General features: G+C 36.7%; 2 protein-coding genes across 4 annotated transcripts in view; both read right to left on the reverse strand.

Annotated features, from left to right (window-relative positions):
- Window positions 1–2,844, reverse strand: part of SERINC5 (serine incorporator 5) — a 42,838-nt gene extending 39,994 nt beyond the window's left edge. The window contains exon 1 of the mRNA XM_039333714.1: window positions 1,208–2,844. Coding sequence (XP_039189648.1) covers window positions 1,208–1,234 — 27 coding nt within the window. The 5' untranslated portion in view covers window positions 1,235–2,844. The remainder of the gene's footprint in view (window positions 1–1,207) is intronic.
- A 1,393-nt stretch (window positions 2,845–4,237) lies between these two features.
- Window positions 4,238–15,578, reverse strand: part of CDK7 (cyclin dependent kinase 7) — a 29,679-nt gene continuing 18,338 nt past the window's right edge. For all 3 annotated transcript variants that reach the window (XM_039333715.1, XM_039333716.1, XM_039333717.1), the window contains 3 exons: window positions 15,327–15,476; window positions 6,328–6,475; window positions 4,238–4,810 (listed from right to left, as the gene is read on the reverse strand). In XM_039333715.1, coding sequence (XP_039189649.1) covers window positions 4,785–4,810; window positions 6,328–6,475; window positions 15,327–15,476 — 324 coding nt within the window. In that variant the 3' untranslated portion in view covers window positions 4,238–4,784. The remainder of the gene's footprint in view (window positions 4,811–6,327; window positions 6,476–15,326; window positions 15,477–15,578) is intronic.

The following is a 15,578-nucleotide window of genomic DNA, read 5'->3' on the forward strand; positions in this document are numbered from 1 at the left end:
CAAATTTCAACCACTCTTTCATATATTAACATATTTCACATGCACAGTTAGAGAACACTTATACATTCCTTTATGTTATGACTTATGAAAATAGGTAGAATTGGATCTAGAATTTAGAATCCCAACTCTTGTTTCTTATTCTGCAGGCAGAATGCAAAATTATATAGGAGGAAGGGGTCAATTTCCTTCATTTCCAGAACAACTCCATGTTAATTATTGCATAGAAAGTATGTGCATCTTTTTTTTTTCTAGAGATCTGCTGTTCCTAACTGAAAACCATCAGTTTTCTTGTTCAATGCTTGTTTGGAAGAGGGTATACATTTTTAACAGTACAAGGGAAAGTTTGGAGGCAGCACATTTATATATGATTTCCTTCATCAAGTTATTATAGTAACCTAGTTCACATGCTGCACTAATAATTTTATTCATGCTTTATTTAAAGCAACTATGCTTTATTCATTAAATCATAGCTCAGAAAGTTATAAACTCCACCACACAGTAGAAACATTAATTTTCTTAGGATAAACAAATACAGACATAAACGTTATAAAAATGCATACCACTTTATTTAGACAAATTCTAACCAACTTAAATTGGGATTGGGTTGCATGATGACAACCGTGGACATGACTGTAACTAAATAATATAATTATTATTTTATCAAAACATACATATGTTAGCAGCGTCTTCTTTAGTGAGTCTTTTTTATTGTTTTGCTAAATTCCTTTGACAGCCCCCGGTAATAAAGCAGGACTTTATAAAAGATATAGCAAACTGACCCAGAGAAAAACAAAGCAGTATCTTAATCCAAGTCTGCAATCATCAGATTGGCCCTGATTTCCGGTTAAACAACTAAAGCAAAGCTGTGAAAACGGCAAGCGATTCCCGACGCCCATTCAACCGACAGAGAAAGCAATTTGCAGCTGGGAAATCAGATGAAGCGCTCAGCTAGATCCTAATTCGAGCCCAGGATCGCCTAAATGGCTGAAGGATCTGGTCAGGAGCTAGGCTTCTGCCGGAGAAGCGCAACTGCCAGCGCATCTCCTGCCCAACGCGAAGGCGCGGCTTGAACGGCATTGTCCAGCGAAAAGAAGCGCTGGCGCAGCCCCCACGGACACTTGCCTGCCACGAAGCTAGGGTGGAGCCGTTTAGCAACGCTCCCTACCCGGGACAGAAATCCCGCGGTCTGCGTTCGCGCGCGCCTTACCTGGCCGGCGCAGCAGCGCGCAGACATGGTCGCCGCCGCGTGACGCTCTCTCCCCGCACCTGCCCGCACTCTTCAGGCGCCCGGTGGCCTCTCCCGGCAAGTCGGCGGACAGCTGCGGGGTCCCCTCCGGCGCAGAAAACGCCGAGCGCAGCCTGCTGCGGTGTGGCCCCGGCGCCCAGCTGTCCAGAGACTGACCCACCTCTTGGGTGCAACCCTCAGGGCGGAGAGACAGCTAGCTCCAGCCCAGCCCAAACAGTGGGATTAGGCTTCCGCTGTCGTCAGCTCGCCTCTAAGGAGCTAGATGGCTTTCCGGTGCGGGGGCTGTGTTAGCAGAGAGGGAGAAGGAAGAGGATCGGGTAAACCCAGCAGTAGGCCACCTGTCCGCGTTCACACGCCCAGGGACCCTGGTGGGCTCGAAGATGAAGCGCAGGCGCGAAGCCAGGCGGCTTGGGCTTCCCGGGAGAGAAGGGGGGAGAAGGAGGAGTTGGAGACGGACGACCGCGCTTGTTTACGAGAAGGAAGAGAAGCGTCTGCCGCGGTTAGCGCTCTGAAGAAGGGTAACTCGTGAGGTCAGGGCAGCAGTCGTTTTCAGGGAGAAAATGCCTAGTGGACTCCGCTATTAAGGCGACTCGCTTACTCCTTGCATTTTATTTTGCATCTGAAAGCGCCTTTCTGCTGGATGAGACTGGAGCTCGGTTGTCGCGGTCCATTTTTAAAAAAAATTTTGGCAAGAAAAGATTCAGAGCTTTTCAATTGTTCAAGCAGCGTGGGTGCTTCCCCATCTTTTTACAGAGCCTATCTCTTTGCAGTTGCTTTTACGTACGTTTTATAATGTTTTTGCATGTATTGTGTATTCTGCTCATACTTTACGATGTAATAAGCATGTCATTTTTTTAAACCCGTTGACAAAGAGGTAGCTACAATGCAAAGATTCAGCTACAATACAGTACCAATTTTCCTTCTTTTCGCTGTCCAGTGTTTGGTGGTGCAATTCTGTTGGTTCTCATCTTAATGACTAAATTAAAAAAAAAAAAAAACATCGTATCAAAGTGGATGTGAAAATGTCAGTCTAGTTTTAGAAAAATGAAAATTCTGTGAATGATAAAAGATACAAAGGGAATTCTGAGCATTATAAGGCATTGATTATAAGACCTGATATTCTTATATTCCTGGATCTCAACAGCTTTCAGAATCTGTGCCTAGAGCAGTGTTTCTCGATCTTTGCAATTTTAGGAGTTGAAGTCCACATGTTCTGGGAATTGAAGTCTACAGATGTTAAAATTGTTAAGATCGAAAAACACTGTACTAGAACATTGCCTTCGTGAGATTAGGCTTTAGGAGCAATAAATATTTGGCAGTGTTATTGGTTCTTCTTATTGGAACTCACTCAGAATATGAACTTATCCTGTTTGACACCTCAGTTGTTGGCTATGGAAGCCCACAATGTTCTGTTTTCCTATACGCTGTTCAAAAAGTACATGAAATTGTGGAACATAATCATTCAGCACTTTGAGAGAAGGCAGGAACACACTGAAGACATGGTAACTCTATAGTTTGTTACTCTAAAGCAGGGGTCCCCAACCCCCGGTCCGTGGACCAGTACCGGGCTGCGGCATGCCAGCAATCGGTCCGCAGAAATAAGCAAAGTCCCATCTGTGAGATGCAGGCAGCACACAAAACCATGCACCCTCCAGTCTGTGGAAAAACCTCTCTCCAACAAACTGGTCCCTGGTGCCCAAAAAGTTGGGGACCTCTGCTCTAACGCAGTGTTTTTCAAACTTGGCAACTTTTAAGAATTCTCCCAGAATTTCCCAACTAGTCTAGTTACCAAGTTTGAAAAAGAATGCTCTGTCTAAAGAGTAACTATAAAAGCGTTTTATAGACTTAAGAAATGTAGCAGAAGCATTTGAAAGATCCTGTTAGAGAGGAAACTAGTGTTCAGCTCAGACTAGACAGCAAGTAAGGAAATAGATCAGTGGTTCTCAACCTTTCTAATGCCGCGACCCCCAACCGGTCGTAAGTCGAGGACTACTCAACTGGTGCAGCACCGTTTGCAGAATGGGACTTTTGGCGGGCTCAGCAGGGCAGAGACAGCTGGACAATTCCTATTGGCTTTTGAAAGCCAATAGAATTAGACTCTATTCAAGAGAGTCTATTCTATTGGCTTTCAAAAGCCAATAGAATAAAAGGGAGTAGCACAGGTAAGGAAAAGGGGAAAAAATGGTGGACTGCGTTGTTTGGCGACCCCCATGAAATGGTCATTTGACCCCAAATGGGGTCCTGATCCACAGGTTGAGAACCACTGAAATAGATGATAGAATAATAGAAATATTAGAATAATATTAGAATTTCATATTATTAGAATGAGTTAAAAATAAATGCAAGGATTTTCAGAAGTAATGCAGATATTCCTTGACTTACAACCACAACTGAGTCCCAACTTTCTGTTGCTAAATGAGCCAATTGAGTTTTGACCCATTTTATGACCCTTCTTGCCACAGTTGCTAAGAAAATCATTGCAGTTAAGTTAGTATCACTGTTGTTAAGTGAATCTGGCTTCCCCATTGACATTGCTTGTCAGAAAGTTGCAAAAGGTGATCAGAAGTTATGTCCCAACTTTTCACATTCCTGAATTTGGGATTGCTATTCAATCACTCATGTCTTACTTCTCACCTATACTACTGCATTGTACTCTACCTGGGACAGCCTTTGCAAATTACTCAGAAGCTGCAGTTAGTCCACCTAAGTATCCTCACCTAACATCATTAATAACTTCAGGATGTTTGTGGAACCATCTACCTCCAGTTACCATGCTCTTTTTCCCACAGAACCTGACCCTCCCCCCCATTGTAAATTCCTGAATCTGCTGGCTTTTAAGAATGCTTGAAGACCCAGTGACCCAAAATGAGATATGCGCCTATTGCAACTATAAGAGTTTTTGTTCTTTGTCTTGAATGGGAAACATAAAAATTATTATGGAATAAATAAATCCACAGTTTTTTTCCAGGGACATTCCAGTAATCTCTCTGATTTAGTTCATCTATATTATCCATTGTTATATGTCTTTATTTCAATCCATTTTTTAATCCAACATACTTTTTAATTCAACATCTGCTCAACATTATGTCTTCAAAGTATCTGAGTTTCTGCTTGGTAATCTGGTTTCTCAAGGAGCAAGCAGCTTTATCCTATATACTGAAGCATATTTTCAGAACAAAAATATTTTGGCCTTCTCTCTGCCTAACAAGGATATTTGGAAAAAAAAGTTTCATTTCTAATCTTTGCATTTGCAATTTATAATTTTCCAGTTCATTCAGCTGACTGTTCATGTATTCACACTTAAAATATTTTACTCACCAAATCATTTTTTGTATTTTTCTTTTTCTTTTCTTTTCTTTTTTTAAAAAAAAAGCCAATAAAATACATGGTTATTATGTATTGAAATACTACATACATATTACAAACATTTACAAACACAGCTTTCACTCATTTTTAATTAACATCTCCCAGTTCTCACGTTTGGTCTTTTCAGATATCATAGCAGCAGAAATGTTCAAGATCCTCATTTCCATAGCTGTCAAAAAACCAGTTTTTTGGGTAACCCTGGATGGAAAATATACACATAACAAATTTTTGCATATCAGTTTAGCAAATTACTATGTCCTGATCTTTCTCAAAATTTTATTATATTTATGTGTTGCTAGGAATATATAAAATACAGGTTTTACTATCCATTTCCAATCTAAATGTGGGAACTGTGAGGATGAAGAATTTCTCTTCTGATCTTTAAATAAAAAACTATATTCAACAAATGCAAATACTCTCTTGCTTTATATCTGTACCCTCGTGAAATTTAAGATAGGTTGCTTCAAAGTGATAAAATTCATAAGCTGTTTGAATAATTCCAGTAAATAGTTTCCAGTTTTAGGACTGTTATCTGGATTTTTTCCATTTGTGAAACATAACTCATCAAAACTGAATCACATTCAAGCAGAGCATGGCTAAATTTGTCTAATATAATCTCATACAAATCAAACTAAGTCTTTTAGGTTTTTCTGCTAAAAGGCAGTCTAGAAATATTTAAATAAAACATTTTAAATAATGACAACACTAATTAAACTATTAAACCTGGAATGACAAACCCACTTTCTCCTCCCTTACTTTGAGCAAAATGCAATATATGTTTATTTTAAACATTAGAATGATGTAGTCAAATACTCCTTTGTGCATATTTATACGTGTGTATGAAAAGTAAAGATGACTGTGTGATCAAAGCTCTGTCCCTATTTATGGAATATAATAATAATAATAATAGTAGTAGTAAAGTTGGAAGGGACCTTGGAGGTCATCTAGTCCAACCCCCTGCTCGGGCAGGAAACCCTACACCATTTAGGACAAATGGCTGTCCAGTCTCTTCTTGAAAACTTCCAGTGTTGGAGCATTTACTGCTTCTGGAGGCAAGCTGTTCCACTGATTAATTGTTCTCACTGTCAGGAAGTTTCTCCTTAGTTCTAGGTTGCTTCTCTCCTTGATTAGTTTCCACCGTTGCTTCTTGTCCTGCCTTCAGGTGCTTTGGAAAATAGCTTAATTCCCTCTTCTTTATGGCAGCCCCTGAGGTATTGGAATACTGCTATCATGTCCCCCCTTGTCCTTCTCTTCGTTAAACTAGACCTACCCAATTCTAGCAACCGTTCCTTATATGTTTTAGCCTCCAGTCCTCTAATCATCTTTGTTGCTCTTCTCTGTACTCTTTCTAGAGTCTCAACATCTTTTTTACATCGTGGTGACCAAAACTGGATGCAGTATTCCAAGTGTGGCCTTACCAAGGCATGGAGCATACATAAAAAAATAAGCTGCAATTATGACTTTCATAAACTCCCCTGGATATAGCAGTTAAGGCATCTGACTAGTACTGAGAGGTTTCAGGTTTAAGTTCAGACACGGAGACCCAGTCCCTGACTTTGGGCCAGTCACCCCTCTTAGCACAACCCACAGGGCTCTTATAGAAATAAAATTTAATAAGATCTCCATATAAAAACCATTAATTTCTGGGAGAAAAAGCACAATATAAATTATATTAATTAAAACAAAATCTAAGAAACAACTGATCATAATTTTACCTTGATCTTTTCCATCCATCCTTTTCCTTTTTAAATTAGAAACGGGATTTTGTTGCTCTTTCAAAGCTTCTGCAGGACAGTTGGGTCTTGGCAACTGACTTCCAGGTGTTGGTGCTGGTCGATTATTAAAATACTCATGTTTCAGTGCCTGAAAGACAAAAGAACAGAATAAGCTGCATCTTTCAAGCAATAGTTTTCTCTATACAAGCTTTACTTAGTTTTCATTATACAACATGTATAGTGGTTGTATGAACTTTTGTTTGGTTAATTAAGAAGTTTTTGCAGGAGTTGGGAAGAAATATAATGGTAATAAGAGAGAGTATTGCCACAGTTCTATATATTCCATTTAGAACTGAGAAGTGGTACAGGATTAGAAAATTGTGTCACTGTAAAGTAAGAAAAAGTCAGTGAGAAGTCCAATGTTAGTAGCAAGTTAATACTGGTAGCTTTGGTACACTTAAGAACATGTTGTCAACATGTGCTGCAGTCAGACCTGGAAAGTCTGGACTTGTTTGGGACCAGCTAGGAACAAAGATTTATCATACTAACTTAGCTTCCAGCAACTTTGTGCCTTCCAGATACACTGGATATCAGCTCTTTAATATCCAGGTAACTTGTTAATATTGTGCTGATACTTTCATCTTGATAAAATATAGGGCTGAACAGGCAGATCAAAGCCTGATCATTCTCAGGAAAGTAGAAATAGGTAGGTAAGCTAATTAATTATAAATAAGTTAGGTTACTGATATGTGCCAATGCATAGATATAGGCTCATAGGGGGGTTAAGATACCCCCTACTCGAGCAGGAGACCCTTTATGCTATGAAATAAAACAGAAGCTCCCTTGAGTGCTATTCTTTATACAACCAACAGCTCTTAAGAAAGAATGAGGATGTGAACAGATTTGTATAAGTTACAAAATATTTTATTCCTCACCCCTAAACAAAAACATCCAAAGAGGACTGAAAAAGCTAAGGGGGCACAGGATGCTGAATGACTGCAAGGATGGGGTATGGAGTACCTTTGAATAAAGTATAGGACGGTACTCCTCGACTTACAACCACAATTGAGACCAACATTTGTGTTGCTAAGCAAGGCAGTTGTTAAATGAATTTTGCCTCATTTTAAAACCTTTCTTGCCACAGTTGTTAAGTAAATCACAGCAGTTAAGTTAGTAACATGGTTAAGTTAATCTGGCTTCCCCATTGAGTTTGCTGGACAGAAGATTGCAAAAGGTGATCACATGACCCTGGGACACAACAATGGTCAGAAATAAGAGTCAATTGCCAAGCATCTGAGTTTTGATCATGTGACTATGGGGATGCTGCAATAGTTGTGTGAAAAATGGTCATAAGTCACTTTTTTCAGTGCCATTGTAACTTTGAACAGTCACTAAATGAATGGTTGTAAATCGAGAAAGACCTGTAGAGAAGGCTTGCACACTCAGTGGGACTAGGATTTTATGCACCAGTCCTTGGCCGTGCCCCCTTTGACCCCAGCCACCCACCTCAGCTGATTTACAGCCAGTTTTCCTCCTCCGCTGGTCCTCCCCTGGCCATTCTCCACAGCCAATGGCCCCTGTCCCTGCGCCCCTGGTCCTGCACCCAGATACCATTTGATCCAGGCATTTTGCTATATGGAACAAATAGCCCCCAGTCAACCAGGTGGCAGGCAGAAGCAATGGTGCTGCGGGGCAGCGTGCAATTGGCAATGGGCAATCGCAGGGCTGTAGGATGGGCAGTGTGCAATGCATTTTTTATTTTAAAAAAAGCGCCGGAGCTGCTCTGCAAGTTTTTTAAAAAGGGGCTGAGCTTTCTGACCAACTGGGTGACTCCAGAGTATCAGGAGGCCATTAGCCGTGGAGAATGGCTGTGGGGGGACCAGGAGAGGAGGAAGGCTGGCTGTAAATTGGCTGAGGCGAGCGGCTGGGGCGAAGGAGGTATAGCCAAGGGTTGGTGCCTAAACATCCCATTCCACTTGCAATTTTACACCTCATATTTTCTGTTTGGACCTATAGGACTGAAATACATTTCTAAGTATCTATGCCAGGAAAAACTTTTGGTGTGACCTGAGAAAAAATGAAGACCACAAGAACAGCTGCAGCACATAACTAGATGTTCCCAATCTTCAATAAAATAAAATAAAATAAAGGTAGATCTATCTGGAAACATTTGTTCATACGGGGTTCTCAAGAAGGGGTTTAAGAAAAAGATCTGAAACATGGTGGTCCTATTTGCAAATCCAAACAAGATACGAAAAAGATATAAAACCAACAGGATTTTATAAAGAACAGACTCCATTAGATAAAATTTTGTTAAAAACAGATGAGAATTTGATTAAGAAACTTTATAAATTTCTTTTAAATTGGAAGATGAAAGAAGAACAAGTAAAAGAAACAATGATAGTATGGGCAAAGAACTTTGGATATTCTATAGATTTGGAAGACTGGCAAAAACTTTGGGATAAAAATATCAAGCTTACAAAAGTGGTAGCATATAAAGAAAATTTATATAAGAGGTTTTACAGATGGCATATGACACCAGTTCACTTAGCAAAAATGTTTAAAAATGTTTCGGATACTTGCTGGAAATGTAAACAGCCAGGTACTTATTACCATGCCTGGTGGATATGTCCTAATGCTAAGAAATATTGGTCTAAGATTCATAGATGGTTGGAAAAGATGATGAAAATACAGATAGAATTTAAACCAGAATTATTTTTGTTAGGAATATCAAGACCTAATTATGATAAAAAGAATGATTATTTGATACTGCATGTTTTAACAGCCGTGAGGATAGTATTTGTCCAATTTTGGAAAAATGAGAATCTACCAACTGACCAGGCTATAATTACTAAAATCTTAGAGTGTGCAGAAATGGATAGATTAACATTGGAGATGAAAGAAAAAGATGACTCAGTTTATTTTATAACTTGGGAAAAATGTTATCAATGGTTAGAGACACGTTAGAATCTGAAAAGGACTTAATATTTTAGAATAGATGATTAATTTTTAACTGAGTTTTAATTAATAAGTTGATTTACAATCAGTACATTTTCCTAGACTTTCAGAGGAACAACAAAATGGGATGAATAGTTTAATTACTGTGGAGGAAATTGGCTTAGCTATTAAGCAGTTAAAGGTTGGAAAGTCTCCTGGAACAGATGGACTGACTTCTAGGTATTATAAGATTTTATCTGAAGAAATGATAGAGCCACTAAAGGAACTCTTTAATAGTATTTTGTTGGGTATGCAAGTTCCTCCTTCTTGGAAAAGAGCTTTTATATCACTGATTCCGAAGGAAGATCAGGATCTTACAGAGCCTAAGAATTATAGGCCAATTTCATTATTGAATGTTGATTATAAGATCTTTACAAAAATTTTGGCAAATAGATTAATGCAGGTTATGAAAGACTTGATTCATAGTGATCAAGCAGGATTTATAACAGGGAGATATATGAAACATAATGTTAGACAAATTATTAACTTAATTGAGTACTTGGATAAGAATAATCAGATTCCTGTGGCTTTTATCTTTTTGGACGCTGAAAAAGCTTTTGATCAATTGGACTGGCAATTTTTATTTTCTTTGGTAGAGAAAATGAATTTTGGGGATAATTTTTTACATGCACTTAAAGCTATATATCAGCAGCAATCTGCACAAATTGTTGTAAATGGGGGATTGACTGAGAATTTCAATATTCAAAAAGGGACAAGACAAGGATGTCCATTATCCCCATTGTTATTTGTTTTAACATTGGAAATTTTATTGATTCAGATTCGGGAATCGAAGTTAGTTAAGGGTGTAAAGATAAGGAAGAATGAGTATAAATTGCGGGCATTTGCGGATGATTTGGTTTTAATTTTGGAACAGCCGAATCAGGCGATTGATGGTTTATTAGAACTTATAACACAGTATGGGAATGTTTCTGGTTTTAAAGTTAATAATTATAAGACTAAGATATTATCTAAGAATATGTCAGTTAAAGAAAGGGAAAGTTTGATTAAAGCCACAGGTTTTCAGATGGTAAAAAAGGTTAAATACTTGGGAGTATATCTAACTGCTTCAAATGGAAAATTGTACAAGAACAATTATGAACCACTATGGGCAAAAGTCCAAAAGGATTTAATAGATTGGAAAAAATTGCAATTGTCATTGTTGGGGAGAATTTCAGCTGTAAAAATGAATGTTCTACCAAAGTTTCTTTTTTTGTTTCAGATGATACCTATTCTTAAAAAAGAGGCAAAAAATGGAGGTGGAGGAATGGCAAAAGGGTATCAATAATTTTATATGGGCCGGGAAGAAACCAAGGGTTAAATTTAAGATATTACAGGATGCTCGAGAAAGAGGGGGACTTAAGGCACCCAATTTGAAATTATATTATGATGCAGCCGCCCTAACTTGGTTAAGTGATTGGCTTAATTTAACAAATATGGATATTCTTTTTTTGGAAGGTTGGGATTTAATATATGGTTGGCATGCATATTTAATTTTTAATAAGAAAGTTGATCGGACTTTTAAATCACATATTTTGAGGAATGCCTTACTTCGTGTTTGGAAGAAGTATTATTATAGATTAAATTATAAAATACCTATCTGGGGGATTCCCAGACATGCAATTGAGGGAACCTCTAAGGGGACAAATTTTGATAAAATTTCATATAAAGAATTGTTAATTTGTTCTGGTTCGAATTGGCATTTGAAATCCCTAGATGTATTAAGGCAGCAAAATATTCTACAGTCATGGTTTCAATATTTACAAATAATGGATAGATGGACTGTAGACAAGAAAGAGGGAATAACGCCCTTACGGTAATATATCAAAAACAAACGGCACAACTTATTGTTAATGGAGGTTTGTCGGAGGTTTTTACAATAGAGAAAGGTACTAGACAGGGGTGCCCTTTATCGCCATTGTTGTTTGTTTTAACATTGGAAATATTATTGATTAAAATTCGAGAGTCTCAGGAAATTAAAGGAATAGAAGTTAACAAAAAAGAATATAAGTTGAGAGCTTTTGCGGACGACTTGGTTGTTACTTTGTCGCAACCTGATCACTCTGTAGTAAACTTATTACAGTTGATTCATCATTATGGTTTGGTTTCGGGTTTTAAGATTAATGTAAATAAGACTAAAATTTTACCTAAAAATATGTCTAGTCAGGAGAAGCAGATTTTGGCTAACTTGACGGGTTTTGAGATTGTTAATAAGGTAAAATATTTGGGGGTGATGTTGTCTGTTTCTAATGTAAAATTATTTAAAAACAACTATGAAAGGTTGTGGGTCAGGGTACAGAAGGACTTGAAGAATTGGGAGAAGTTGCAATTATCCCTCATGGGAAGAATTGCAGTGATAAAAATGAATATTCTACCCAAGTTTCTTTTTTTGTTTCAAATGTTACCGATTTTGAAAAATGAGATTAACTTAAGTGAGTGGCAGAAGGGTCTTAATAAATTTATTTGGGCAGGGAAAAAGCCAAGGGTTAAGTTTAAAATTATGCAAGACTTCCGTGAGAGGGGTGGACTCAAGGTACCAAATTTGAAATTATATTACGATGCGGTGGTTTTAACACTAATTAGTGATTGGGTAAATTTGACAAATCCTGAGATACTTCATTTAGAGGGATGGGATTTACTTTATGGGTGGCATGCCTATTTAATATTTAATAAAAAAATGGATTGGGTCTTTAAATCTCATATTTTAAGAATCTCTTTACTTAGGACTTGGAGAAAATATTATAAAAGTGATTTTAAAGTTCCATTATGGGCCATACCTTGGCATGCGATAGAAGGAATAAAAAGGGGTGTAAAAATGGATATGGTGTCTTATAGTCAGCTACTTAGATGGGATGGGCAAAACTGGCAGTTAAGATTACGGGAAGATTTAGCGCAAGAAAATATTATTTATTCTTGGTTCCAATATAGGCAACTAGTAGATAAATGGAAGGTGGATTGTAAATTGGGTTTTCTTAGAGAAGATGGAAATCTTATTAAACAAGTTAAGGATCAAAGACAAACCCACATCAAGAGAATCTACGGGGTATTAGTTGAAATGGACTCAGAAACGGAATTAATTAAAGACTGTATGATTAAATGGGCGCAGAATTTTGGTGTCCCAGTCTCATTGGACATCTGGGAAACCATTTGGGTGAGAAATGTCAAATTTACACAAGCACAGAACCTTAGGGAGAATTTTTATAAAATGTTTTATAGATGGCACCTTGATCCACAAAAAATGTCTTTTATGTACCCTGACGTACAACCCAAATGTTGGAGATGTGGTTATACGGATGCTTCCTATTATCATATTTGGTGGTCATGCAGAGAGATAAAAGCATTTTGGATTAAAATATGGTGGAATATCCAGAGAATTTTTAGAAGGAGGGTAAAATTTACTCCGCAATTATTTTTGTTGGGCATTGTTACAGATTGTGATACAAAGGAGGTTGTATTGATGTTAAATTTGATTACAGCCGCGAGGCTGTTAGTTGGACAATATTGGAAGAAGGAATCTTTGCCTACACTGCAGGAATGGTTTCTTAAAGTGTCCTATTTGGCGGAAATGGCAAAGATTTCGGCTTTCTTAAAGCAACAAACGCAAGAGAAGTTTCTTGCCGTTTGGGATAAATGGATAAAATTTATACAATTTAGACTGGGTATAAAAAAATATCACATAGTTTTTTCATAAGTTTTATTTTTATATATAGAGAATGTTATATATAGATATTTTTATATATATATATAAATATAAATTTTTTAATTTAATTTTTATCTTTATTTGTTAATTTTTAATTAAGCCTATATTCTGCTCTGGGAAGCTCAGGGGGGGGGAAGGGAGGGTGTTTGTGAGGGGTGGGGGATGGGGGGGGGGTTTATATGTAATGTTTAGTTTTTTATTTTTTTTTGTGTATATGTTGTTTTTTGTTTTGTATTGTTTTTGTCTTTTTGTAAAATTTATAAAACTTTCAATAAAAAAAAAAAAAAAAAGAAAGAGGGAATAACACTAGAAGATAGACAATTGGTTATTCAGATTAAAAACCAAGGTCCGGCTCATATAAAAAGAATATATAATGTTTTATTAGAGTTAGATTCGGAAACAGAATTGGTTAAAGATTGTATGATTAAATGGGCTCAGAATATACAGGAGCCGATCTCATTGGATTTATGGGAGATAATTTGGATAAGAAATGTTAAATTTACACAAGCTCAAAATTTGAGAGAAAATTTTTATAAAATGTTTTATAGATGGCATTTAGATCCTAAAAAATTATCTTGTATGTATTCCAACATACAGCCCAAATGTTGGAGATGTGGCAATAATGATGCGACATACTTTCATATTTGGTGGAATTGTAAAAAAGTAAAGGCTTTTTGGATTATGATTTGGTGGAACATTCAAAAGATTTTTAGAAAGAAGATAAAGTTTACTCCTCAACTATTTTTACTTGGTATTTTTGTTGACTTAAATGAAAAAGAAACTACTTTGATGTTGAATTTATTAACTGCAGCAAGGTTACTAGTAGGTCTATATTGGAAGAAAGATTCTTTGCCTACTTTAGAAGAATGGATATTTAAAGTATCTAGTTTTGCAGAAATGGCAAAAATTTCTGCTTATTTAAAGGATCATACACAAGAAAGATATATTACTGTATGGGGAAGGTGGATAGATTATATTCAGAAAAAATATGGAATTAAAAAGTTTTATTTATTTTATGAATGAATATCAAATATTATAGAGAATTGTTTTATAAGTTATGGAGTTAAAGGTTAATTATGATATTTTTTTTTCTTTCTCTTTTTTTTCTTTTTTTTAATTATTATAATTTTCTTTTTCTTTTTTTTTCTTAACCCTGTATTCTGCTCTGGGAAGTGAAGGGAGGGGGGGTGGGGGTGGGAGGGAGGGTAAGGGGGGGGTTCTCTATTTTAAAATTTTATTGTATTTTTATAAATGATTGTATGTTTTAAAAAATAAAAATTTTCAATAAAAAAAAAAGTTGATGACATTTTTATTTTTAGTGATTTTTATCTGTAAATCTTGATAGTCAGGACTTTTTGAGATTTTATTATTCATGTTTATTTAAACAGATGAATTTATTATTAATTGTTAGTAATATGGCTGTAGTTAAGCTTATTTTAAAAATGGTTGAGTATGATAGTTACTCATTATTATGATCCGGACAGTAGCTTGTTTGTTAAAATATGTGACTGTATCTATCCTTATTTTATCCTAAATCCTCTATTCCCTTCCCCCCATCCCCTTTTCTTACCGTATCCGTATTGTTCCTATTTTTTCCTTATGTATATAAACTCAATAAAATATTGTTAAAAAAGAAAAGAAAAGAAAAAGGTCTGAAACATTTTGCTAGTGTTGATTAAAAAGTACACCAAACCAAGATTTTAAAACACATGCTTTCAATTACAAATACAATATGGGAATAAGTCTCTAAATTCAGTGATACTTGCATCTTCTTATTATAAATTCTGTTGCAAGCACTCTAGCTACTTGTGGGGCCTCAGAGAAAGGGAAGTTATTGGTTCAGTGCCCATTCTTCTTCTCTGCAGCTTGAGCCAAGGGATAAATTGCTTTACCACTAAGTGCTGAGAGGTCAGGCATGCTTCTCCTTTCCATTAGCAAGACACAAACCTTGCTCCCTTCTCTCTCTTCTCCATAGCGTAGCTGCTTTACCTGACTGATTGCTTGAGTTTGCGGCCCTAGACTTTGGCTGAAGAAGTCCTGCTTTGGCTGAATCACAGTTTAGCCACCAGCCTGATTCAAATTGGCCTTTTTCCTACCATCTTACCTGTACCTTGAGAACTGGTTGTCAGAAGGCAAACTGAAATGTTATTAACTTACCGATAACATCAGAAACAAGCTCATTGCCAAGAAAATGGCCCAAAAAGTACAATAGGCATGGAAGATGTAGGTTTTTTTTTTACAACAAATTTTGCCAACAAAAAATATTTGAATACACTAACAGTAATTTATAGGGTAAATTAAATACCTGAGTAGCTGTGAACCTAGTACAAGGATCAAACCGAAATAAGCCTTGCAGTAATTCCAACAAATCATCACCAGCAGCACTGAAGATGTGCTGAAAATGCATTCCAGGGAAACTTTTAAAAGTAACATAATCTGGAAGATTTGTCATACCCTATTGGAAGAAAAGAAAAAAAATATAAGAAGAAAAGCTTAGCTACCCATGGAATGATAGTCCCCCATCTATAAATACAATTTAATTCTTCAGCCAATCAAC

Source organism: Crotalus tigris, unplaced genomic scaffold (assembly GCF_016545835.1).
Source record: "Crotalus tigris isolate CLP2741 ecotype Arizona unplaced genomic scaffold, ASM1654583v1 scf7180000024506.7606697, whole genome shotgun sequence".
NCBI classification, from domain to species: Eukaryota; Metazoa; Chordata; class Lepidosauria; order Squamata; family Viperidae; genus Crotalus; species Crotalus tigris.